This window comes from Haemaphysalis longicornis, unplaced genomic scaffold (genome assembly GCF_048455015.1).
Source record: "Haemaphysalis longicornis isolate Haplotype H1 unplaced genomic scaffold, Haemaphysalis longicornis Haplotype H1 scaffold_10, whole genome shotgun sequence".
NCBI classification, from domain to species: domain Eukaryota; kingdom Metazoa; phylum Arthropoda; class Arachnida; order Ixodida; family Ixodidae; genus Haemaphysalis; species Haemaphysalis longicornis.
Window position 1 is genome coordinate 124,309,414 of NW_027526204.1, and position 26,513 is coordinate 124,335,926.

The window sequence follows — 26,513 nt, forward strand, 5'->3', positions numbered from 1 at the left end:
TCTCTAAAAGCATGCGCGAGAGCTGTGAAATAAAATTCAAACGTCTCTTCTTCTAACAACAACGATGGCTGAAGCTCTCAGATTTCTCGTGAGGGTCTCGCGTTCGCTGTCGTTGAGGTTGTGGACTTTGACCGTTGAAGGGCTGGACTTGGCGTCGTTGCGTCGTTGAATCCGTGGATCTCCTCCGTCCATCAGTGAGAGCAAGAAAGCTTCGTTTTAAATACAAACTGCTTCGACCGTGTCGTAATCGGCTTCATAACGCGAGAGTCCCAGGTTTCATTCCGACCACGGGAACGTTTTTTTTTTTCCCCTTGAGGCGCTTGATGTGCCTTCTCTTGTCGAAACCCACTGTGTAAAGTTGGTTTTACTGCAGTGCGTTTCGGTGACGGGACGGTCGTTATCGGGAAGTCATAGAACGCTTCGCTTTAAAATTTTTCTGCATTTAACCATATCTGTTTCACAAAATTAGGACTTGCAGTTAACGGGGTTACATGTGTGTACGTTTCATATATGCCAGAAAACGGCGTCGAACAGAAAGTAGTGGAATGGGCCTGCGTTCCTCATCCCTGACGGTCTCGCGCGAAGAGGAAAATTCATGGTCTTCTTTAAAAAAAAAAATGGTTCTCGACAAGAATGGCTGCCCCATCCCACCACAAAGAAAACACCAGAAGAAATGAGTTGGAGGAAAACGCTCGCCAGAGTTTACCACGGACAACCCATGCACTGTGCTGTATAAGTAATCTGTTATCTTTGTTACACGAGAGCTTCTCTTTGGTAGTTTTTCTTCCTTTTTTGCGCGATGCTCTCTTGCGGTCTGTACGTTGTGCACGTAGCTCGGATGTTGACTGCGGTGATGCAATAGCAAGGACAAATGTAAAAATGGAGAAAAACAGTGGCAGGATGCTCTTCCTTTTGTTAAGCGTTACGTGGCTACTCTCCCCCCCCCCCCCCCCCCCCTCTTGACGCCTCAAAGCAGCCGAAAATTGTGAGGTAAGAGCGCTAGCTGTTGATGACCAAGACCCGGAAAGCAGTCGTGCGTAATAAACTTAGTTGTTACTTAATTTCTGCTTCCATCTTTTACTCTCTTAGCCAGGCCTCTGGGGAACTTTTCTTTCTACGTTCGCACTCATTATTTCTATCTCAAGTTTATGAGTTGCTTTTTTTGTATTGTCTGTTTTTTTTTACAGGTTACCTTTTACTTTCCTCCTGACTTTTTCTCAGGTGAGTTGTGCTGTTTCCCTCGCTTCTGTTCTATAAGGATATTTTCAAGAGCATTTAAGCGTAAAGCAGATACAACACGCATTTAGCCCAAGCTAAACGAATCCAGCGACAAGAGCAAACGGACGGCCACGAAAACAACGTGCAGGTTTCGCTCACTATTCACAAGAATACATTGACCCAACTGCTACGAGACCAGTTTTAACGCAAACTTCCAACATTTAGTCTATAGATGTTACGAAATACAGACGAACTAGTTAGTGTAGGGAAAAAAAACGAAACAAAGCGGTACTTTTTCCATCATTGCTCCTTTAAATAATGATCGCACGTACGTTTTATTGTGAGATACTAAGGTTTCATCGCATGCACTGTTCTGTATGATAACTACACGTGTCCGCTCAAAACGTACCGTATACCTGCCCTACTTCTTGCAACCTCCTGCTCGAACGATTTCACATTTAAAAAGTTTTTTAGGGGAATCCAATGCCATATTCAACGGCCATTTTATACATTTTAGGTTCATTTCCGACCCACATTTAGTTCTAGTGGCATGCCACTTAATTAGGTCAACGACGTGCGCGCTCCACATATAAACAACCTTGTCCGCGATTCGAGTCTGTACAACGCACACTCTACTAAATCCGCCTTTCAGGTTTTTCACAGGAAACAGCTCCTGCTGACATGTGCATACAACCCGAACCCCGCGCACAGCCTCCCTCGCATAATAATTCCTCCTCTATCGCCGGAGCGACAGTTTGAAACGGGAGCGCAGATAGGTATCGTCTGCAGCCTGCAAGCGCGTCGTCTGCAACCGCTCCACTGCAACGGTGTTTAACGTACATACAACTGCATAGGAAGCGGTGCCCTCGCCGCCAGCTGTGCCTGCCGTTTGCGCGCGCGTACAGGCTATAACAACGAAATAAACCAAAATAGCGCACAAAAAGTGAATCCTCATTCTGTCCATAGGTGCCGGATATGAGAAAATTCCTGTGAGCCCATTCTTCGTGCGCCATGCGGTCAATAATAATGGCGGCCTTTTCTCCCCGATTCCCATCTTAGACAAAAAAATTAATGATAATAATAATGGTAGGGGAAGGCCATTAACTCGACGGAGGGACGAAATTGGTGTTGTTGTAATCCTTTATTACGCAATTGTAGGCCGTGCGACAGAAGACGGGGAGGGGAAAGAAGGGGCAGAAGGAGTAGCCCAGTACTCGAAAAGAGTCCATGAAGGCCGTATATCGAAACCGCTGCACTCGGCAGGCGCAATATATGTCAGATGAGAACCAATTATGACAGAGGTAGACTCCCCCAGCCTACACCAGACTTGAAAGACCACTCTCTAGGTCGAACAACCGTTGGGCTAATAAAAAGTTAAGGTCTTCTAAAGGAGGAAGGGGTCGTTTTGGAAAGCATCGGGAGGCATAGCGTTGGTAAGGACAGGGCGCGGTACGGAGAAAAGTTAGAGCAGCGTCGAGGGTGGCGAATGCTCGACTGACAAAATTCGGAGGCAAGGAATGGATACCGGGCAGCGCAGAATGAGCGGTTGGAGATCGCGGGAGAGGCATATATACTATTTTGCAGAGGATTTACACATGATGATGGTGAATGACAAGAACTACTACGACCCTGGACACATCTGTCAAATAGTTGCGTGCATCGGGAGGTGCGTATTCTCGATTCGGGTCCCGTATTCGAAACCACGTAATTGAGCCTTCAAGCGATTTTCGTTTAATGGGTAAGTTGCTCAGCTCTACATATGCGCATAAAACCATTCCGGTCATCAGAAATGGCAGTTATCTGACGTGAACCGTTAATGCCATAGTGCGCGGGCGGGAATAGTGTCTTCCCTTTGAGGACGCGCTGCGGAACTCCGGCCATTACGATACCCCTGATGGCCGATGAGCGAAAGGTATAATTGTTCTGCGACGCAAAGTCGCATTAATATTTGATTTCGATTGCAGCGCAGTTCACTGGTGTGCGACTGCGCATTTCCCTTCTATATTACTATATAATAGACAAATATTTGTGGGTCAAAATATGCTGTGCGGTCCAAATAATAAATGCAGAAACTCACTACATATCTCGTTTACCAAGAAAAAATGACCTTGAAGCCTATGTTTTGATGGAGTGTTCGCGTGTTCGCAGAAATAAAAGGCAACTCCATGCACTCCCTTAATAATAAAAAAATCGAAGTAAAATGACCCGGCCCATGCGCGTGCGTGATGCGAGGTATTCGATCCGTCACGCGGTAACGACCCTCGTGGCACGTGACCACACTCACTGAGAGTCCAAAGGCACACGTAGCAAATAAGCGAAAAATTTTGCTTTAAAATTTGCGCACAATTGTATCGCCGTTCACGTACGTAGATACACTTCGCGTCCAAAATTGTTGGGTGACCGTACAAATGGATGGTCGATTTCGAACGCACATTGAGCACAAACCGAACAGCAACCGAGAAATAAGAATCAAACATGATTAATGGAAATCTAACACACTTTATACACGGACAAACACGAATCGGTGAACGGATCAGCAGTGGTGTTGTGTGATTATAAAAGTTTCGACGGATTTCGATTATATTTACTTCTGGGCTGGTATTTTTCACCCGTTACACTAGAATGAGACATACGCAGAGTGTGCTTTCTAATTAAACGAGTGTGAAAAGGAGTAAACTGATGGTTCTAGCTCATACTTAAAAAGTCGACAGGAGTTGAATGTGAAATAGGTGGAGACAGTAGAAGTTTTTTTTTTTTTTAAACACATATTGCTATGCATACGACACGTTAGTTGGTAGGCATACCCGCACGTGGCACGTACAAATACGTTCAGTAATGCTGGTTTCCCCTCGTCTTCTGAAACGGAAGGTATAACCAGGTATAACGGTATAACTGCGAGTATTTTTGCCACTTGCTCTAAACCTTATTAATACCTTCATTTTTCGATATAAATTCAATTGCTGCGGGAAAAAACGGCCTGAATCCTATGGAAAGAGCCTAAATTTTATGCCTGGAGCAACGGCTGTCGCGAGCGGGAAAACCACGCCGGCAGAATTTCCGCTCCCGCCACGTACCCCTTATCGCCGGCAGGGGCCGCCACGAGCGTGAAGAAAAGTGCGCCGCGCCGCCGGTTCCTGTGGATTCGCTCGTCGCGCTTGACTCCTGGCTGATGTGCGCGGCCGCCAACAAAGCACGCTCCATGACGAACGACGCTCCCTCAACGCCGGCCGTCGCCAACGGCACGGCCGCGCAAGAGCTGTTTCAGCCTCCGCGGCGCGTTCAGGAAAAGGCCTATGTGCGGAGCATGGGCGAGTACGAGGATATGTACCAGCGGTCGCTCAAGGACCCCGAGGGCTTCTGGAAGGCCGTGGCGCAGGATTTCTACTTCAAGCAGCCGCCGCGGCCGGGCAAGTTCCTCGACTACAACATGGACGTGCGCAAGGGCCCCGTGTACGTCCGCTTTATGGAGGGCGCCAAGACCAACATCTCGTACAACCTGCTCGACCGAAACATCGAGCGCGGCCTGGGCGCTACCGTCGCCTACTACTGGTGAGTGGAACGTGCACTGCTGCAGCGCGCGCCGCAACGCTCTCCGTCTCTCCCGACCGCTCGCTTCCTTTCCCGCAGGAGAGACAATCGCTGTCACGTCGTTGCATCAATTCGTCACATTGTTCGTGCCCGACGTGTGACGCACTGCACGTGCGAATCGGTTTCCTTGCGTGCGAATCTCGTAATCGTTACACGCTTACTTTCGGAGGACGCGTGCACTAGCTGTAATTAGCCACTCGCGCTAAAATATACTGCATCGCAATTGAGGCACATACAAGGTCGCCTGCTTATACGTCAATCTGCGCTTGTATAAATTTGCAGAGAATGAAACGTACGGCCACGATCGTCTTCATTAATTGATATACGATGGAAATGATTAAGAGAATGAAACGTACGGCCACGATCGTCTTCATTGATATACGATGGAAATGATTATCCTGTGTCACGCAACGGTATATGGATTCTCTCGGCATGTCAATATGAAAGATAATGCCCGTAACGGTTTGCCCACTCACGTAATGGAAAGAACGATATAGATTCGTCATTTTTCGACGACCGTTGCTACGCGCGGCTCGGCGCTTTACCCCAACCGCGAAAAAGAAGAAAAAAGTCTGGATGAAGGTCATTTCTCTCGGGCCATGTCCCCTTCCGCTTCCGCAACAACAAGGTTCTGGCCCTGTGCCTGAATCCCATGCTTGCAGCCGCAGTCTCGTTATTAAAACGCGACTACACATGCGTGCCTAATTATATGCACCCCTGCGTAATCGCATTGTGCATATTTTATCCGAACATAAAAATTACCCAGCTGACTCCGAAACTACATCACTGAATTGCCGAATGCTTATCCGGAAATGGTTCCAGTGGTGCGCACGCAGCTAGATTAAAAATAAACCAAACTAACGGGTAGCTCTTTCCTTCTTCTTCTTCTTTTTTTTTTTTCGTTTCTCAATGACAGTTTTAGGGCCCTTAATTGTGACGGCCAGCTGTACGCGTTGGTTCAAAGCCGTTTTCAGGACACCTTCGTGCGCACGTTGGTGCCGGAAGTGCGAAAACTGGATGTCGCTTTTCACGTGAAAGTTGTACTGCTGCAAAGGATCTGAACAGAAGGCGGCTTTTAACGACGTCTGTCTTGTGTGATGTTCAGTGACCGATTATTAACCAGCCTTGGGTGGGGCGTGCGTGTTTCACCACGCGCACAGTAGTGATGCCGTGAAGCCAGCTTGTCGGTGTAAACGGACGACCGTAGAAACTTCGTGGCATGGTTCAGGCATCTTTCAGTCGCGTTTGGCTGTCTTACATTTGTTTTAACCGCAATTTATACGAAAGGAAATTAGCGAGGGAGGGAAATTTAATTGCGGGAATGGAGACACAGGTCGCGCTTTCCAGATTTTTTAACCGATTTTTGTCATGGGGCACGCGTGCATTGAGCTCTTCGGTGTCTGCGCGGACTGAACGGTATCCGTTAAAAAACTCAAATGTTAGTGGGTAGTGTCTATTATCACGGCAACCGTGAGAATTACCGTCAGAAATTTCTCACGGTAGTCGCCTCTCATTGGCTGAGCACGCTACCCGGAGATTCTATGCGATATATATTCCCTAAAAAGCCGTGTTTGTAGCTGCCCTTATAGCGCTGTGGTGTAGTACCGGCTTTTAAACGAGAAGGCTCGTGTGCGACTACGACATTGCGAGGTTTGTTTGTTTGCTTTTTTTGGCTTTCGGAATTTTTTGGTAATCGTAATTTTGTTAATACTTTTTTTTTACTCTGGTTTTTACTATATCAAGAGATCGACGCACAGGAATTCTAGAATGGGTTTGATTACGTTTAATACGGGTTGTGTTCTGTGTCGCTGGGCTGGGTTAGATTAGGTTTGTTGCTGCTGGGCTGGACTCGGGTGGGTTATGATGTGATGTTAGTTTCGATGAGGTTATGTTATGTTAGGTTACGTTGGAACGAAATATTACTCAGCGAATTTTAGGTCAGACAGCTTTATGGAAACTGCCGTGAGAATTTCCCGGGGGTTTTTCACGGCTGCCGTGAGATTAGACGCAGCCATGTTAGTGTAGCCTTGTTGCCCAAATTTGTGCATTCTTCAGTGGGCTGATCAATCCCCGACTAGCTATTTCTTTTTAGCGCGGCCACCTTGAAAATAAAAGGTGGGAATTTCTTTCCGGCAGAAATTCGGTTTATATTTATTCGACATTTGAAATTATGAAACGCAGTTTTTTCTACCATGCAATTGGTAAAGAGCCAGTTACGAGTCGCCAGGACGCGGTTTCAGCAGTGAAATTTAATTTCTTCGCCATGTAGCTTAAGTGTATATCCTTAGCACGAATCAGTTTTGTCTGTTGCCGATTTGTCTGCTTTTCGCATTGAACTGTAAAGCTTTTGTATATAAGAACTGGACATCAAATAAGGTGTAAAAAAGTTGCACCGTATTTTTGTTTTCTTTACTACAAGTGTTTCCTTGGCTACACTACGCGATTTCCTATTGGGGGTCTGATGTGACATTGCCGATGAATCTTGTACTCGATGTCACGTATTTCATTCAAAAGTGCGTTCCATGTACAATTGGCGGGGATATTTTAAACTCTTTATTTTTTGATGTGAAATACTTTCATGTAGTTTTCTTTTATGTCAGTTTTTATGCTTATGTGTCATGTGTATCCTGTGCTTAAAAAGAAAACATCCTAACATTTGTGACAATGACAGGCCAACGGAGCACCTCACAGCGAACCGTGGTTCAAAACTCCATGTACAATTGGCGGGGATATTTTAAACTCTTTATTTTTCGATGTGAAATACTTTCATGTAGTTATGTCAGTTTTTATGCGTATGTGTCATGTGTATCCTGTGCTTAAAAAGAAAACATCCTAACATTTGTGACAATGACAGGCCAACGGAGCACCTCACAGCGAACCGTGGTTCAAAACGCATAGAATAAGTACATGTGGAATACACGTTTCTTTGATGTTTATTACACATACGTTTGGCTTGACCCAACGATCGAGTCATTCTTTAGTTCAAACTAGCGCGTACATTCCCCTGATGTTAACAAGGACAGATAGATCGACCCACATTCCAGTGGATAGACTAAACGTGAAGCGTGGCAAATGAATGAAAACATCTGTACGTCACTCATGTGAACTCGTCAAACAGTGAACTCAATGAAATTTTTGTGCGCTACTTTCCTGTTCTATATTTTTTTTGTTGGCTTTCGTAATGTCATCCCCTATGTATACCAGGTTGTTATTTCCACAGTGCATGCACAATTGTATCGTAGCAGACATGTGACAGTGTGCGTGGCTTTGTCGTTGCAGGGAAGGCAACGACCCTGAGGATGCCCGGGCTATCACGTACCAGCAGCTACACGATGACGTCTGCCGCTTTGCCAATGTGCTCAAGAGCCTAGGTGAGCTCGTCCCTCCTCCTCTGAATGACTGCTGCACATGGTGTGCAAAAGCGGCCAACCCCTCCGCCTTGCAAATGCCAAAGGCGCGGCAGCCACAATCATCCAAGATAGGCTTTCTGATTTAATTTTATACCGACCAGCGGCCCCTCCCACACATGAAATTGGCCTGCATATGTTTCCCTTATCGCGTCTGGTATTAATCTCTGTCTTTGATGGCAGCCATGATACAATGGTGCGGAAATTACCCCCCTCCATCTCTAATGCGATATGAGCCTGCCAGTGTTAAAAATTAGAAGCCTGGGATGGAAGCGAGGGTGAGGCTCATAAACCACTCTAGTTTTGATTGCCACTATGAAAATGATATGCTACCGATCACTAAGAAATTAGTTACCGTGGGTGTTTCAGACATTTTATACATATTCTTAAGCAAATAATTGATGATTTATGATTTCTGCCTCCCACTCGAAACTAAACTCCTAATGGGGTGGTCAAATTATAGTATTTGGGGATTCATTCTGATTGATTCAAATTTGTCTGTGTGTGTGTGTGTGTGTGTATTTATATTAATCCTCATGGTGAGAAGTTTACGGAAATCACAAAATGTTTCATGAGTTGCAAAAAATTGGCTTACAGTTAAAAAACAAAATTGTCCAAAATTTTCAAGAATGAGGTTGCACCTGATATTGATTCTGAATTTTTGTGTGCACCTGTATGCACTGTGTGTGGACAGCATTGATGCCATTGGGTTGCGCACCAGCAAGTCCAAGGGGCAGTTGCTGAAGGTAGTTGAGATTAAATGAAAAGAACAGTGTTCTTCGTGTAAGAACTGCAATGTGGCCTGTCGTTTGTGACTTAACATTAGCAGCATGCTGACACTCACACCTGTGAGAAACCACTCCAGGGAGATCCACAATGAGGTCCTTAATTACGCAGAGAAAATAATTTTGCGGCAATGAATTGCGAACGTAAATGACTTGCTCAAAGATGATACAATTTATCAGTCTTGTAAAGTTGTTTTAAAAAATGCAAGGCCAAGAAAACAGCTAGGGAACTGCAAGTTGCAATTGTCTCTTGTCACTTTGACACATCTGCGACTGTCACTTTAGCATATAAAAAGCAAGAAAAATTAATCAACCTTGATCAGCAACTCACTTTTTTGGACAGGCTTTCTTTTGTCCCCAAACTTGTTAGTTGCATTGCCTAAACAAATATTTACTGTTTTGGCGGAATGTAGTAGCACACCTCATATTCTAAATAAATGCTTACAGTGAACTTTGCAGTGAAGCTTAGTCACTGCTCCCTGCTGTAGGCAGGGAGCAATTATTCCTGCTTTGAGAAACTAGTGGATGATTGCTGTTGAATGCAGCTTCGAGCAGTCCTGATATTGAAAAAGCCACGTATATTGAAGGCGCTCAGGTGGATGTAATCAAGCAGCTCAGTTCATTTGTTTCTCTTTGTGTTTATGTCGATGAATCAATAAAAAAGCAGTAAGCATCACTAGCACAATAAGCTTTTGTGATCTCAAAAGAACGCCTTTCTAACTGCCCCTCCCCTCATTTTTGCTGTGCCCAAGGTCCTCTCAACCACATTTTTTTGGCCTTTTCCACCACTTTTACTGATGCAATTTCATTGCTAAAACTGTTCAAATGGAGCTATCAAGAAATCTGGGGATGGTATAATTTGGCTCGACCCTCAGCTAGCTATCAGCGGGCTCTATAAACTTGTGCAGAAAAAGCTTCACATCGATTCAGTGTGCTGGCTACTTCCCCAGTAAATAAAGTCCAGCATTCCCTCCCCCATTTCGCTTAACAGGGCTGGCATCAAACCACCACACAGTGAAAAGGGGTGCCACAAGGCTCAGTGCTATTGCTGCTGCTTTTTCCCCTCCTATAAGTAAACAGAGATGCCACTACTACCACTCCCAGCATGTTCTTAATAAGCAGTGCATCTTTATCTCTGCACAGGTTGCAAGAAGGAAGACACAGTGGCTCTCTACCTGCCCATGATCCCCGAACTGGTGATCGCCATGCTGGCCTGTGCTCGAATCGGCGTTGTGCATTCTGTTGTGGTACGTATTGCTCTGCTGGGACTGTAGGATAGGAAACTTGGAAAAAGCAGCATGAGGTGAACATGAAGAGGGAAGACAATAGAGACAGTACAAGCACTTGTCTTTCTCCACATATGCTGCCTTTTCCATGATAGAACTGCAACTCCAAAGTGATCTGTGAGATGCACAGTACAGACTTGAAAGATATGATAATTAATGTACTGCAGTGTTAATGACACTGGCGAATCTATAAGCTTACTAGTATTCCTTGTTCAAACTAAATGTGCATGACAGAGTGGATGTTAGAGTTGTTGCATATGTGCATTGTCCCGTTCGCCTGTATGTTCAGTGCTGTGTGGACAAAGTCGCACACAAAATGACAAGTGCTAACAAGAATAGAGATGAGACAAATGCTATGACTGCCTTGCTTTCTCTTGGTTTCATGTTGTGTTCCACTTTCTAAGCAACATCTTCTAAAGTAGTCACTGCAGGACAGTCAGAAGTCATCTGTAATGGAGGTATACATACAGTAAAGTTTTAGGAAAGTGCTTAATTTAAGCAGTATTCTCCCGTGGCTTTTCTGCACTCAAAGAGCTGTGCCCAACTCATCCTGCACTGTTTCTTGCAGTTTGCAGGATTCTCATCAGACGCCCTGGCTGAACGGATAAAAGACGCCAAGTGCAAGGCCGTCATCACCGCAGGTCGGTCGCTGTTTCTAATTCTGCTCTACAATATGTCTCTTCTTTTTCGTCTCTGTTAAGGAAAGATAAAGAAACTTTCTGCCTCCTCCCCTTATGAGCAGGGAAATTCACTGACGAAAAAGTAATAAAATTTTCCCTGATTTACTCATGAATGACTGGTGTAGTTTTTTTTCTGCCCTTAGTGTGTGCTTGCCTGCTTTGTTGGCAGCATTGCCCTACTTTTTTTTGTTGTTACCTGTGTACCATCACACAATGTGCTTTCGTATGTGCAACGCGCATATCCTACGTTTTTTTTTTTTTTTTTTTTGCTATTTCTTGTTCTTTTTGGTGCAGTCACGTTGTAGACAACTTTTGTTAGGGCTCACCCGCCGTGGTGGCTCAGTGGCTAAGGCGTTGCGCTGCTCAGGACGAGATCGCGGATTTGATTCCCGGCGGCGGCCGCTGTTCTGATGGAGGCAAAAAGCCAAAACGGCCGTGTGTACGAGATTTCGGTGCACGTTTAAGATCCCCAGGTGGTCAAAATTAACCCGGAGCCCTCCACTACGGCACGCCTCATCGCCTGCATTGCATCGGCGCGTAAAACCCCACAATCAATGAATGAATCAATAAATTTTGTTAGGGCTCAGTGTGCCCTGTGTTTTCCTGCCTAAGCCTGCTGCCTAAGCTCCTGCCTAAGCCCATGTTTAAAGAGTGGCAGTACTAGTATAAATAAATAATAAATAAATATATTTTGAACCAAAGAGGAAAAGCTAAGGTGGGGAAGTGTCCTTAGTTCTGGTTATGCCACTTTAACCAAAAGGGGCTGCCTGAATGTGCTGCTTGCTTCAGATGCTACATCCCATTCAAAGCTGGTCCTTTCACACTTCCAAAGCATTGCAGCCATCATTACGAAAGGAAGAAGATCATGGTCATTCTGGCCTATTCACAGCAAAGATGGTCTAATTTTGATTGCAGCAGTGACAACAACTTCCCCTTTAACATTGCAGTATCGTTTCACGTGCACTTTTCTGGTGCCACTCGGCCGAGGCTCAGTGAGCACGAGCTCTGAACTACCAGCGTGCCTCATAGCGACGGTTGGACTTTTCAGTTTGGTCATTTTCCGCCTCTTGTTTCTGCCCTGCAGATGCCGTCTGGCGGGGAACAAAAATGATATACCTCAAGGAAATTGTGGACCACGCTATCGAGAAATCCAAGGAACTGTAAGTGCAGTGACGGCTTCCACTACTTGCCTGCATTTCATTTCACAAGAGCACTGTGCAAGGAAGCTCCTCATTCATCTCAGTTGCTGAGCTGTAGCTAGTTTATTTTTTGTTCAACACACAGGCACTTATGTGCAGTTCACATTTTGACTATGCATGCGACTGCGCGTCGTATTTTACACACAGCAAAAGAAAAACTCCAACCTGATAATTGAGCTTGTTGGAACGAAAGCAGCAGAACGCACAATCAACCATTAAAAAGATAAGTTGGTTGGTCATGGCAAATGCACCCTGTTGAAATTGGGATACCCTGGTGTTGTCGTAGCTGGGAGTCTGTGGACTAGGAGGTTTAACGCATCAAACCTCAGTAGAGGTGTTTGAGCGACCAGAAGAAGAAAAGTTTTCTATGCAAATGGTGATACGTTGGTGTGAGTAGAATTCTTGTCCTGACTGGATGTTTTTACATATTGATATTTCCTTGAGCTAACCATTTGTACATCATGTGCTGACTTAAAAGCTCAACAACTACATGTCTGTACTGTACTGTGACTAGCATCTTTACGTCATGTGCGCGACATCAAATTGGTCAATTCCAGGCTCACCCAGAAGTTTGACATTGCTTTTGTTAGATTGTATCGATGTTTCCTCCTTCTTCTTTAGGTTTACTGATGATTGTGCATGCCTACATTTTTGAAATACGGAAATCATGTCTTTTGATATCTATGTTGCTTTTTGTTAAATCTCCAGAGATAATATCTGATGTTCACTAATCTGAATTTGTACACGTTGCATGAATACAATGTAATCAAAACTCTACTACAACCGCTTCCATTGAGGTTAGAAGTATTGTTAAATAAATAAAAAATAAATCTCTACTTGACATTTATGCGACATGTTCATCCCACTTACGCGACATGTACATCCCATTTACGCAATAACTCCACACCCACGCACTTGCGATGTGCAGTGGCCACGAGGCGAAGCACACGGTAGTGGTGCGGCACATGACCTCGACCGAGAGGCAGCGCAAGGAAACCGGGAAGCGACCCTACTGCAACGTCAAGATGTCCTGGAACGCCAACCAAGATGCCTGGTGGCACGAGCTGATGGCCGACCAGCCGGCCACCTGCGCGCCTGAGTGGCTCGACGCGGAGGCGCCCCTGTTCCTGCTCTACACCAGGTCAGCCCCCCACCCGAATGTGCTGCGGTGCACCACCCCTTGGCACATTTACGTTCGCGCTGCTCCCAGTTTCCTGTTTTCAGCACTAAAGTGTGTGGGTTGAAAGGCGTTACGTAGTAAAAGGGCCATGGAGCAGTATGCAAGTCTTGCTCATTACAAAGTCTGCCTTGCCAGTTTTATTGGAAACTTCAAACAAATGATTAAGATACTGAAGAAAAAGTACGAAATAGTGGCTACTCGCCAGCTGCTTTCCGGCAATATCTCTATGACGTCACATAGTTTTGTTTGTGTGGTCAGCAGCTGCCAACCAAAACTGTCGCCCAGAAACGTGACTTGGTGATTGTTGTAGGGCCTCCAGTTCTGCTTGATCATATCACTTGAATGCTAACGTGCAGTAAACACTGATAACTAATTTTTGTAGTGCTGAGCCACATTACATCGCTCCTGCCCATTATACATCACAATAGCGCAAAATTTGAATTTTTTTTATTACTCCTTGCATCTTCTCGGTTAAAAAGTGTTGTTTGTGGCTGGAATAGAGCTGACTTAGTTACCAAAGGCCAGTTATTTCAAACTGCACAAAGCTGTATTTTTGATACTGTTAGTGCATTTTTGAGGTTTTTTTTGTATCTAGATTAATTACTGTTTGAAATAAGCTGTAATACTGGGCCAGTGGCAGGTAAAGAAGTTATTTGAACTTACGGTCACCCAACAGCGGTGGCTGTTGTTCCGAAAGAGGCGAAAAACTGAAGCGCTAAGGAACAAAAATTAATCTGTTGCCCTCTATCATGACACAGCTCACACAGTGCAGGTATTGCTTCAATGTGTAAAATGCCAATGTGTAGTGGTTTGTTGTTGTTGTTGTAAAATTTATTATGAATAGGACGGCACTAGGCCTGTTGCGGTGGGAGGGGGAAAAGGGAAGAACTTGTTGTTGAGCGAGTTGGTGCATCTTGGTGAATAAACACGGGCTTTGCGCGAAAAAGACACCACACACAGGACGGACGGGACGAGCGCTCGTCCCATCCGTCCTGTCTGTGGTGTCTTTTTCGCGCAAAGCCCGTGTTTATTCACCATGGTTTAAATTCTTTTCTTACGGCAAATCAAATTAAATCTTAACAAGGATATCCCAGAATCGCAGAATTGTGTCGTGTGTTAGAGTTGTGACAAATCAGCGGGCATCTGTGCCTATACCTCTCGCAGTGGGTCGACGGGGAAGCCCAAGGGCATCGTGCACACGACGGCCGGCTACATGCTGTTCACGGCCACCACCTTCAAGTACGTCTTCGACTACCACCCGGGCGACATCTACTTCTGCACGGCCGACCTTGGCTGGATCACGGGACACTCCTACGTCCTCTACGGGGTCCTTGCCAATGGGGCGACCAGCGTCCTGGTGAGTGGCCTTTTTTGCACGCAGTTCTTGCGCTTGGAGGATCGGGTGGAGGCGAACTCGTAGTGGCAGTGCGGTTCTGGGCACGTTGTTTTCCAAGTGTTTCCTTAGAACGCTTCAACTGCTCTCTGAAGTTGTGAATGCTAAGGCGCAGTGTTTTGCTTGAAAAGACGCTACGGCATCGAAGGAAGCATTCTTGTTCATTTTTTTCGATTGCTGCATTCAGAAGTGCAGTGTCAGTGTGTACCACAACGGCAGCACTTTTTTCTAGCTTTTTAAATTCCGTTCCTTCTGTCTCTATCTTAATTGCCTTATTTTCAAGCCCATGCTCAAACTAGCCTTCAGTTTGAACTGCAGTGCGTACTGATCGTGCGTGCATATGCGCACTCTGCTTTCAGTTTGAGGGTGTTCCCTTCCACCCGGACGCCGGCCGCTACTGGGCCATAGTGGAGAAGTACAAGGTGACCCAGTTCTACACGGCCCCCACTGCCATCCGGGCACTCATGAAGTACGGCGACTCCCACGTGCGCAGGTGAGTGCAAAAGCATGAACACAAGCTGGTGAAAAATGCATAAACCCTGAATGATCGTTCTTTTAAAAGGGACAATGGTAGACTAAAGAACAGTGCATTTTGTTTGTGTGTGTGCGTGTGCGTGTGTGAAATACGCCCATCACATGTTCGCATATATTTTGCGTTCTTATTGACTTCCTGGTAACATGAATTCAGTTTTGTATTTTTGTTTTTATAAAAAAAGTAGGTTTCACGTTCTCTCACAAATGTGTTAGCTTTGCTCCTTTCGATTCAGTAGAGCTTTGCCAGAATAATTCTTTTTCTTGAGGATGAACAGTTTGTGGGGCAAAGCTTCACTTCATTCATCTAGGCTTCCCGTGCAAGAGGGCATTACCAAGCACAACTTAAAAACTTATAAGCGATATTTTTGTTTGCTTGGTTTTATGGTATGGAAGTAAAAGAACACACTGTTTGGCAAGTTGGTGCATACTTGGTAAAACTTGCAGCACGAATAAGCAAGGATGATAGAAAGACGACAAACACAAGTGCTCTGGGGTTTGTCATCTTTCTGTCGTCCTTGCTGATTTGCGCACTAAGTTTTACCAAATATGGTATAAAAGTTGTGAAGTTCAGACTGTAATTTACCTTGGATGGAAAAGAGAAGTAATTTCTGGCATAATAGGGTCAGGCTCGACTCTATATATGTTAACATGGAAAGCTCAGGGCTAACGTCGTCAGTGAAGGCTTCTGACAGCTAATGAACTTGCCTCGCTGCGGGCTTTCCTGCGCGGCACAGGCACGACCGCCGGTCCCTGCGCATTCTGGGCACCGTGGGGGAGCCCATCAACCCGGAGGCCTGGCTGTGGTACCACAAGGTGGTCGGCAACGGGAACTGCGCTATTGTGGACACCTTCTGGCAGACCGAGACGGTGAGAGCGGGGAAGGGAGAAGGGAAGCACTTTAGCGGGATGCTAATACGCCAAGCATATACGTACGTGTGGCATGAAGTAGGGATCGTTAAGTTATCGTAAACCACTCCCCTCAATTCATGAACTACCATCACCTCCTTTAGCTTCTCTTTTAACGACCATCACTTCCTTTAGCTACAAACAGCCAGAGGCAGAGTTTGTATGGAATAAATATACTATGTCAGCCAGTCAATTAGCACCAATCTTGGGCTTCGGCGAAAGCCATGAACAGGCGGTGTGATAACCATCTCTGAAAGCCTGTACGGGCAGCAGCTAAAGAGAAACATGACCAAGGAATAAGATAGGTCACGGCGTGCTTCAGAAGCCACAATTAGACATTGTGACACAACACACCCAGATAAGGAGCAGACATGGGGTAGGTCGCAGTGCTGCTATAAAGCGACAGAGTTGTAAAGATATGATGGGTGCTGTGTACCTGCTAGCCAACAAAAGTAGTGTCCTGTTCCACACTTGTGCATGATGTGGCGGCGATGCTTGGAAGTGCCTAAAGCATGTGTGAAGGCTAGCAGTTGAAAGGGAGTCGCGATGCACTATGGAAAGGATGAAAATTGGGAGAAAAACCGGCTGTTTTAACAAGCGCTGAAAAATAAGGGGTGCTGTTTTAAGACCATCAGCCTACCTTTGTAGCAGGTATTATCGATGGAGCTCATGTTCTTTAGTATGCTAGAAGGCTTGCCTTTGTCTGGTGCAACCTATACTCCATGCCTTTGCCTTTGTCTGGTGCAACCTATACTCCCTGCCTTATTGGCGCTAACAGCATTTTCATGCTCTTTTTAGGGAGGCCATGTAATCACACCTTTGCCAGGTGCTACACCCACAAAGCCGGGATCTGCGGTAAGTTCTCAGTGCAAAAACCTGAATCACAAATTTTTCGTTCCCATCCTTGGCACACAACCTTTCCAGAGCCAAATCTTTACTGAAGCCAGCAGCACAAAAGTGTTCCAATTCTCCCTTCTTTGTATATTCAGTACAGAAAACTTTTTTTCTTTAATTTATATCAGTGCATCATTTTTGCAAAATTTGTTCTGCAAGCTGCACCTGTTACACCTAATGTTTCTAAAACTTTAGAAGCCATAAAAGCTTCTTGTTTGGATTAATCTGAGTTATCTTGACCCACAAAAGTATTGGTATCCTGATGCTTTATATTAACCAAACTTCTTCGATGCAAGTGTATGTGAGATCACACTTTGGACGTGCCTTTTGTTGGACGACAGAAAACCAGCAAGTGCATCAGAAGCAAGAAATGTTTCAAAACTGTGTTTGCAACTTACGAATCACACATTGCTCTACGGTTCAGTGTTAGGGAACAGGGTAATTTTTTCAAACAAATCTGAGGCAACTCGCATGTTTTCCGGGACTCAGTAGTAGTAATGATTGAGCCGCACCACCATAGGGAAAAAGAACGTATCCACACAGGAGTAAAATTGACAGGTCACGTGTACCAGTTGGGCTGGGCGCCTTGCCTAAGAAAATAGAAGGTGCAAACTACGTCAACATCTTGGCAAGTCCTGCCAATGTGAACCCCCAATTCTAGTTTGAAGTTGATGCCACTCCTGTCTTGTGTGTGTGTCTTGTTCTTGGTCATTACCTTTTCTAATCCTTTTCTTTTACTAGTGTTGTTGTGTCGGTGGCCATTTGAGCTTGACCCTGTGCTTTGACACGTCACCCGTGCCCAGAGTTAATTGATATAGGAGTTGCAAAACTTCCCACAGGCCCCATGCATCAAAAGTGGCCCTACGGTTGGTCCACAGCTTTGGTTTCCCGTACAGTGGCGCCATCTGTCAGTGACGAAATAAATTATATAACGCGGTTCGCCGCTTGACGACATAGGTGAAAAATGGTATTTGGATGCTTACATAAATTTGTTGCGCCAAAGAAGCCCAATGTGTTCAACCATGCAAGCGTTTTATATGCATTTGAATCAAGAGTAGTAAAAAATGCGACCGTGTGTTCAGCAAGATGCGTTGTCGCTTGCGCATTGTCATCTGCTGCACATCATCTGCGGTCTTCCGGCGGCAAAGAAAGCGTTAAAAATTCGCTTGTATGGCTTGAATTAATTTTGGCATACAGTGTGATGTAGGCCGAGCGAAAACTGCAAATTTAGTACTTCAGGTCGGACCTATGTTGTGCCGAAGTGCCCACGCAAGCGCCAATCGGTCGAGGCAGTTGTGCAGACGCAGAAGCTGCCGCAACAAAAAACAGCACTTGAGAAAGCAACGAATAACTTAAAAAAGAGCAAAAATTTTTAAAAATGCACCTTTAAAATAAAGCTTAGCGTAAAATTGTCAGTTTGAATAATTACTGTGTTTTTTGGATAGTGCGTGCGGTGGCCACGGTGGCACCACCGTACGCACGATCCAAAGCGGGTCCCCCCCAGTCCAGGTGCGGGTCGTTTTTTTAAGCGGAGTTTCGCGACTGCCTACACCGAAGAGCTCTGACTCATGCCTTGTACATGCAGACGTTACCGTTCTTCGGTGTGGAAGCTACCATCCTCGATGAACAGGGCAAGGAAGTGACCGGAGAGGCAGAGGGATACCTGGTGAGTTGCTTGAGCTCTTTGTGGAACGTTGAAATTGCGCTTCGGAAACGCGTCTGATTTAATTCATTAGCATACCTTAAGTTAAAGAACTCACTAAAACAAACATGAGACCAAAATAGACTGCACTGGATTCTTTCTCCATGCACTGATTTACCAAAGACCAATGTCAAGCTATTGTTGGAGTAGTAATAATAATAATAATAATAATCTCACATCATCCTCATCATCCTTTTGAGGTCCGCTAACACAAATTTGTCTCCTTGCTTTCTTTCTCTGAAATTATGGTAATTGTTAGTTCTTGCGTAAATGTTCCAATCTCAGCGAGTGCTGTACTGCTGACAAAGTGAAGTATCCTACTGCCGAGAGAATTTGCAGCCAAGAACAATTGAGGTTGTGGGGAAACTTCACGTTAGCAGATGCAAAAAGTTTCAATTTTCTGTGTTGAAACACTGTACTTTCACTCACAAAAGGCACGTAGTGAGCTTGCTTTAGAAAGAGAGAACTTCCCCTTCCTAGTTCAACGCCGCCTGTATTAACATTGCCTGACGCGTCACGCGCTTTTCAATGGGAAGGGTAGGGACGCTTAGTTCAGGCACTGATCCGCTATGTGGCGCGTTCCGGCGGACATCTCGCCTTACGTCACTGCTCGCGAGTCGCGAACGCTGTACCCACGTCTACGACGTGTGTCTGTCAGCTTGCCTTTGGGCTTCAAGGGCCGTTTCGCTTACATCTTAGCCGCGATGGGGCGCTACTTCTGTGGCGCACTGGGCGATCTCGTTCAACGTGTCGCTCGCTTGATACTTGCTGCATTTTTCCAAAGATAAAGACGGAGGCGGACTGAAATAGTGTAAGAACATACTGATTGTCGGGTAGACATACAGCGAACAGAAAAACTATATTTTCGGATGGGGCAGCCATTATTTTACTGATATTTTTCTTTCTAGAGTATTTAGAGAAGAAAAATTGCGTGCACGTTTTTTGTTCAGGCGCTCACTTCTACGATTACTTTCCAATAATATCACGTGCTTGTAAACTTCAGAAAATTATAGGAAACAAAAGGATAAGCAGCTTGGATCCCGCCACGCTGTCCGGGCGCTTCTACAGTACAGTCCTCAATTTTAGAAGTGCGTACCGATGCGGAGTGCGAACAGGGGGTCAAAACAATACCTAAATGCGGAGGGTATAGAGGGGGGATGCCCCACTCAGAAAATTTCAGGGCCTGTGATCCAAGTAGATAAGCGCGCAAAGCCGGCATCAGCCTGCGGCAGCGCAAGGGATTTTCATTCGTGACATAGGAAGTTTTATCAGTGACAGACCAAGACAAACAGGCATGGTGAAAAACAAAAAGGCGTAGGAGCGCCGCCTGGGGAACGCTAAACAAACTTTCCACTATTTTGCATAGTTTCCGAGAAGCGGCGCTGGCTGGCGGACACGAAAGCACGCTGGAAGGCTACGGAGCGGGGAAGGGTAGGAGAGAGCAAAAGGAGAGTGGCTGTTTGGCCATTTTTCGCTCACGCGTTAGGCACTGTTTATACAGGCGGCGTTGCCTAGTTTAAAAGACAGCAGAGCGATGCCCCTCCTCCTTTTTTTTTTTGTAGAAAGACCAGAATAAACAAAGGCACAGTTTCAAGGTCTTGAGATGGATCCCTCATTACTGGTTGGGCATTCCAGTATCGTTTCTACATTAATTCTGCCCAGTGTGTGGTGAAATGTAGCAGTTGATGCCAAGCCACCGCTGCTGCCCACATTGCGGCATTCGGAGTTGCATGTCCATGCGACTCATTTGTTCCTCTTGCCACCACCAGGTGTTCAAGCGGCCCTGGCCCTCCATGATGAGGACTGTCTACAATAACCATGTTCGCTACGAGACCACCTACTTCAAGAAGTTCCCCGGCTACTACTGCAGTGGTGATGGTGAGTGCAAACCTCTATGCTGACTGGAGCCGGCTTTTGTCGGCTCGTTAAGCGGCCAAATCGGTACATTGGCATGAACGGAGAACCGATTTTTCAGGCACCTGCTACAAAGCCCTAACATCATTTGGCTTCGTACTTGAGGCTTGATTATTTTTTGCAATGAGAATTAAGGAAAGCAACTATAGAGAGAAAAAGAAAAGCACGGTGTTTTTCAGTAGTCCCATGACGGTGATCTCTTGCAGCATGTCAACTGATCATTAGCGGTCATCTTGTTTTTTTGCCTGTATGTTCTGCCCTAGATCAGATCTCAGGTGGCTTTCTTACTTCAAAGATCAAACCAGGTTCAAATCTCACAACCAACTTGTCGTGGTGGCCCAGTTCAAAGGCGTTGTGCTGCAGAGCCCAAGAAGGCAGGATTGAGTCTGGTAGCAATGGCTGCTTTTCAGATGTAAGCGAAAATGCCCACGTATCCGGATTTCGGCGTGCATTAAAAGCTCCCCAGGTGGTCAAAATTAATTCCGAGCCCTCCACTAAGGCATGCTTCATAGTCCAGGCATAGCTTTGGTGTGTTCAACCCTCAAAACTTTGAAATCTCGCCACCAGTGCATCCCAATTTTTGTTCGTTGGCCTTCGCAGGGGCAAGGCGAGATAAAGACGGCTACTTCTGGGTGACTGGCCGCATGGACGACATGCTCAACGTCTCCGGCCACCTGCTGTCCACGGCCGAAGTGGAGTCGGCGCTCATCGAGCATGAATCCATAGCCGAATCCGCTGTGGTGGCCCACCCGCACCCGGTCAAGGGCGAGTGCCTCTACTGCTTCGTGGTGCTCAAGGACGTGAGTGCGCTCCACTCGCTTTTGAGCACAACTCCGAGCGCGCTTGGGGGTGCAAATGAGACACATGGGCTGGGGAACTAACACATGTTGAGCAGAGTTCTTCAATACGCACCACTTGCGAAACTCCGCTTCAGAATGCAGGCGGCGGAAGAACACTTGCTTCGTTGAAGCTCAGGGGCAAATGTATTGGTGCCGCACTGAGAGGACGACAAAAACTAAACTTTTCTAAATGTTTACCTATTAACACAACAATAAAATATGTATGTTTTCACAGTTTTTCCTTCATGACGTATGGTAGCAGCCGTAAGCACTTCAGTACTACATCAACCTTTTGTCAACAGACAGCAAGCTAGTCAACTTGCCCCTTGCTTTTATAACCATGGGCTGGTTTTTTATACATGAGTGGCCTATGGGGAGTCTTGCAAGTGGTGTGTATGGAGTAACTCTGCATGTTGAGAACATTGTAGCTGAAGTCGAGGGGGAGAGGTTTGAGCAGGACACACGATTGCGGAGGACAGACATCTGACTACAAGAAATAAATATGAAGCAGGCTGATCCAGGACAACAGCAGCTAATAATTATGAAGGCAGGCATCCATTCTCCTGTGGGAAGACCATGTGAGTTGGTGAAAGTGATTAAGCCCCAACTGATTTGGTGTTACAAGTCACTTGCTAGCATAGTTCTGTTTTTAATCACTTTCACAGCGTAATAAGCATCAGGACTGAACTAGATTCAGCACAGAAGTGTTTAAAAATTGACGTCGGTTATTTCTGATCTGCAATAGGACATGCTTGCTGCAGCAATCAGGTGCATTGCAGACTATTGCATGCAGACGGCACATTCCGAACTGTCAAGCCTAAATTGAACAGCCTTTGAATGATAGCCTTATGTGCATGTTTCAGACCAGCCACTAACTTTCCCATTCCTGTGACATCTAACACCTCAATGTTAGAACAACTGAAGATGTTTAAAAGCTCCAGGGGCTCGGTTGCTTACAATGCATGCCCCTACAACTTACCAATTTTGAACGACTTTTTCTCATGGGTGCTTGAAAACGTGTAGTGAAATTGAGTCACGAAAGTTGTTTTATTCTAAACCCCGCTGCCTTTATATGGATTTTCTTGTACTGCTGTGTAGTCTTAGAACTGGTAAAAGTGACAGATTGGAAACGCCTCCTGCCAACAACTCTTCTGTACACTTACTGAGGCACGCTTTATCTTGTCAGGCAACTTCTCACAGAGCTTTTGCATTTCAGGGCTTTGATTTCAACGACAACCTTGTGCATGACGTCAAAGATAAAGGTGAGTTGATGATTTGACTTTAAACTTGGCGTTCCAACTGTCAGCGCAAATATACGGTGGCTGTACAGTGTCGGATATGGAGCACGAATACAGACAGAATAAAAAATGGCATTGAGCCTTTCACTCAAAAAGTTGTTGAATGCGTGAAATGCGGAAATTAGGCTTCCAAGTGTGTAATCCTGCTATCAAGGAAGTGACCAACCAAATAAACAAGCTGGAATTACGTTTCGTCGATCTACCCACATGGGTATGTTTCACGAATTGGTACCTGTCCATCACTTCGAGTTGTCAATCAGTTCGCTCTTGTGCTACAAACAACGAGCCTCCTGGTTAGCTCAGCTGGTAGAGCAACTGCTCTGGTTAAGCGTTGGTCCCGGGTTCGAATCCTGGACCAGGACGAATTTTTCTTAAACTGCGAAGTTTCTGAGAAAGCGGTTTACTTTAGTTTGTAGCCGTATGGCTGCATTGAGGTGGATGTCAAACTTTCCGTCACATGAATTGGTACTGTTAGGAAGGGTTAGACAGTTATGTTTTTATGCAGTAGATGACCCTTCGGGTCTTCCTGTCAATAAATAAACCTACACAGATCATGGCAAATCTCTCATGCGGGATTAGGGAAGTTTTCTTGGTAAGAGATGACCCTCCAGGCCAGTTTAGCAATGGCCTGTATCCTTGCCGCTACCATTTTCTTTTTGCCTTTGTGTCCTGTGTATTGGAGCATATAACCTAGATCAATGCTTACTCAGGGTTTGTACAGGATTAAGAGTCAAGAATCCAAGGATATTCAAGGATTTTCAAGGCCCTGCCAAGGCATTTTCAAGGGTGCAGGGGAGCACGTGTACTAACATTTCACTACTGTTTTCACACGCTAAACGTTTGCTGCTTTGCATCTAAAAAAAATTACCTCAAGAAAAACCTCTTTGGAACAGCTCCACCCTTTGGAAGTGTACAAGTTTACCCCCACCCACAGTAATACTGAGAGCTTTATAAAAGCCACGCCATCTTGAACTTTTTCGAGCTCTGCAAATACCTGCCGCGGTTGCTCAGTGGCTCTGGCGTTGTGTTGCTGATCCCAAGGACGCGGGTTCGATTCCCAGCCATGGCGGCCGCTTTTCTGATGGAGGCGAAAAGCAAAACCGCGCATCTGTTCGAGATTTCAGCGCTTGTTAAAGATCCCCATGTGGTCAAAATTAATCCGGAGCCCTCCACTGCAGCGCACCTCATCGCCTGTGTAGGGACGGCGTGTTAACCCCCACAATCAATCGAGCTCTGCTAATGCTCTTAATACAGTCTCAAACAGTGAGGAACATAAGGCATAAGAGCACCTGCCATTCTCATCCCCCAAATTTCTGTGTTCATTAAAGTGGGGGTGCGGGGGGGGGTTGACGACCTCTACTGACTCCGCCCACCATCACGCCTGTCAAAATAAAATATTCCAGTAAAGCTTAGGAGCTAGATGCACTGTGTTCTCACATTCAGAGTTTTGCTTATCTGTGCTCATTTTTTTTTTTTTTTTTTACCCTGGAGTGTCAGCACCATTTGTTTTCAAAACGTCGTGGGGCATAGCTATGGTGGGGCACAGCAATGGGAGGATGTGTAAAATGAACAGCAGGATGAGGCAATGCTGAAAGCAGTATGGAAAATTGGAAGGGTGCCTACGTGAATTTCTGCCTCGTCCGATGCAGGGATTTCGTTCCGTACGAGCCATTGTATAAAGCAGCACACCTGTGCTCCCAAGCTCACTTTAAATTGTAAAAGCTGTATAAAGCAGCACTGCTGCACCCCCAAGCTGGCCTTAAATTGTAATAAGCATGTTTTGGATGGGGAGTGTGCAGGGCCACACTGATATAAGCCACAAAAACCCGGTCACGTAATTGGGTGGCCGGAAATCGAAGGTTTTCAAGGAGAAGGAAAAAATTCCAGGCTTTCAAGGCTCTTGAAAACTCAATTTTCATTTTAAAGGGTTTTCATGGTTTTCAAGGACCTGTAAGAACCCTGTTATTGACGTACCCAGCTGATTCAAATACAAACACAAAATTGTCTGCAAATCTTCAAAATGGCCAGCAATTTGTTGAAGCATAGTCTTTTTTGCTTGAGATTTTTCTACAAATATTGGAATGCGACCAAAATGTGCCAACTCAACACGGATATTTGTAGTCCCTTTCAAAAAAGCAGTCAGTTTACGATGGTTTCCGCGCAACTTACGCCTGCATTTTCCTGCGCCCTCATTTCAGTACGGACCAAGATCGGCCCCTTTGCAACACCCGAGTACATCCACCACGCACAAGCGCTGCCCAAGACACGGTCGGGGAAGATAATGCGTCGCGTGCTTCGCCAAGTTGCCCGGAATAACCGCCAGTTCGGAGACCTCAGCACCCTGTCAGACGAGAGCGTCGTCGAAGCTCTCTTCCAGACGAGGCCAAAAGTGGAATAGCGCCTCATGCTGGGGATAAAAGGGCGCGATAAAAGTTTCGTTCAAGCGAACGTGTGTGGCAATAGAGAGCGCGAACTAGCGAGCCACCCTGAAAGCTCGTTCTCGCACCCAGTTCGTTTTATTTTCGCGTGCGCTGGTCTGCACCCAGAAACGCGATGCTAGCAGCCGTTATGGCTGTGCTCGTTTGTTGAGAGTTGAGAAGCCGCAAGCCAAGCCGAGCCCAGACGGTCTCGCTTTCAGCTTGAAGTCAGCACGTGAAAAAAAGTGGGTCAGGTGGCTTGCATTGTTGTAATAATGTTCAGGTCGGTGCAAATTGACCGTGCTGTAATTTCGCAATAACCGATTCGAGCTTTACACACCCCCGCAGTTCTGCGTTTCCACCCTCCTTTCGCCAATAAGTGGTGCTAGTGTTCATTCTGCTTGGCCCATCTTGTTCAGTTTCAGTATTTATGAAGGATGCCCCAAACGCCAGCTTGCTATCTCGCTTCGCGGAGGTGTGTACATGCTCAAGTTGTTTTTGGCTTCATGTCGTTGCTGTTGTTGTCGTAGGCCACTTTACTCATATAATACAACTAGTCCCGCCACAGAACACCTTCCTGTGGCTCCATCTGTCGTCAGCTGCCTGCATAAGCAGAATTTCCTCTACAGGAAAAAAAAAAGAGAGAGAGAGATATATATAACGGAAGTCTCTCGCTCTACACACCACCTTGCATTTCAGATTCCTGTTGAAACGCACACACGAGGAACAAAGTTGGCCGCATGAACAGTTTGGCCAGATCCCGGGTGATTACGGATGTTGAGAGTCTACTTAAGTTTGCCGTTGTTTAGTGATAAAGAGTTTATAAATGTTATTTGTTGTACCTTGTGAAGAGTTCACGCACCTTATTTACACGAGTTGTAGCGATTGCTAAGCCGTTCGTTCTGTTGAACGTGTTGCCTCGATAGTTACTGAACCAGTGTGATCTCGGGCAACTGTCTCTCGCAGTCAGCGCGGGTTGTGGAGCGATGCGTTTTGAAGAAGATGTCGTCACTTCTTCGAAGTTGTGTAGGTGCAGAGTGGTTTCCGGTGAAAGACGTATACAAACTTTTTGTTATGTACTAGCAGTACACGGTTTGTATTGCTTTGGATGCCTTGTTTTCGTGTTCTAACCTTTTCTCGCCAAGCTGAGAGTGTGTTGCATCGCCCATTCTTTAACCACCCGGCCATGGCAGGGAGTAGCTATGTCGACAAGCCTGAGTGGTGCCATTTGTCATTGATTTCGAGGACCAGAAACCAATAGATGTTGAGAAGA

General features: G+C 45.8%; 1 protein-coding gene across 1 annotated transcript; it reads left to right on the forward strand.

Annotated features, from left to right (window-relative positions):
• Positions 1 to 4,339: 4,339 nt before the first annotated feature.
• Positions 4,340 to 26,513, forward strand: Accoas (acetyl coenzyme A synthase). The gene is made up of 15 exons (XM_077690612.1): positions 4,340 to 4,767; positions 8,086 to 8,177; positions 10,142 to 10,245; positions 10,853 to 10,925; positions 12,049 to 12,124; positions 13,092 to 13,304; positions 14,508 to 14,700; positions 15,096 to 15,229; positions 16,005 to 16,137; positions 16,975 to 17,031; positions 18,656 to 18,736; positions 20,542 to 20,650; positions 21,287 to 21,486; positions 22,742 to 22,787; positions 25,022 to 26,513. The coding sequence occupies exons 1-15, from the start codon at positions 4,388 to 4,390 to the stop codon at positions 25,219 to 25,221; spliced, it is 2,091 nt and encodes a 696-aa protein (XP_077546738.1). The 5' UTR covers positions 4,340 to 4,387; the 3' UTR covers positions 25,222 to 26,513.

What these genes read in the sequence shown, in the direction of transcription:
- Accoas (XM_077690612.1), top strand. Translation starts at nt 4,388, where the DNA reads ATGTGCGCGGCCGCCAACAAAGCACGCTCCATGACGAACGACGCTCCC. An exon ending in CTGTTCCTGCTCTACACCAG is followed by an intron (nt 13,305 to 14,507) that starts GTCAGCCCCCCA and finishes TACCTCTCGCAG; the next exon opens with TGGGTCGACGGGGAAGCCCA. An exon ending in CCTTCTGGCAGACCGAGACG is followed by an intron (nt 16,138 to 16,974) that starts GTGAGAGCGGGG and finishes TGCTCTTTTTAG; the next exon opens with GGAGGCCATGTAATCACACC.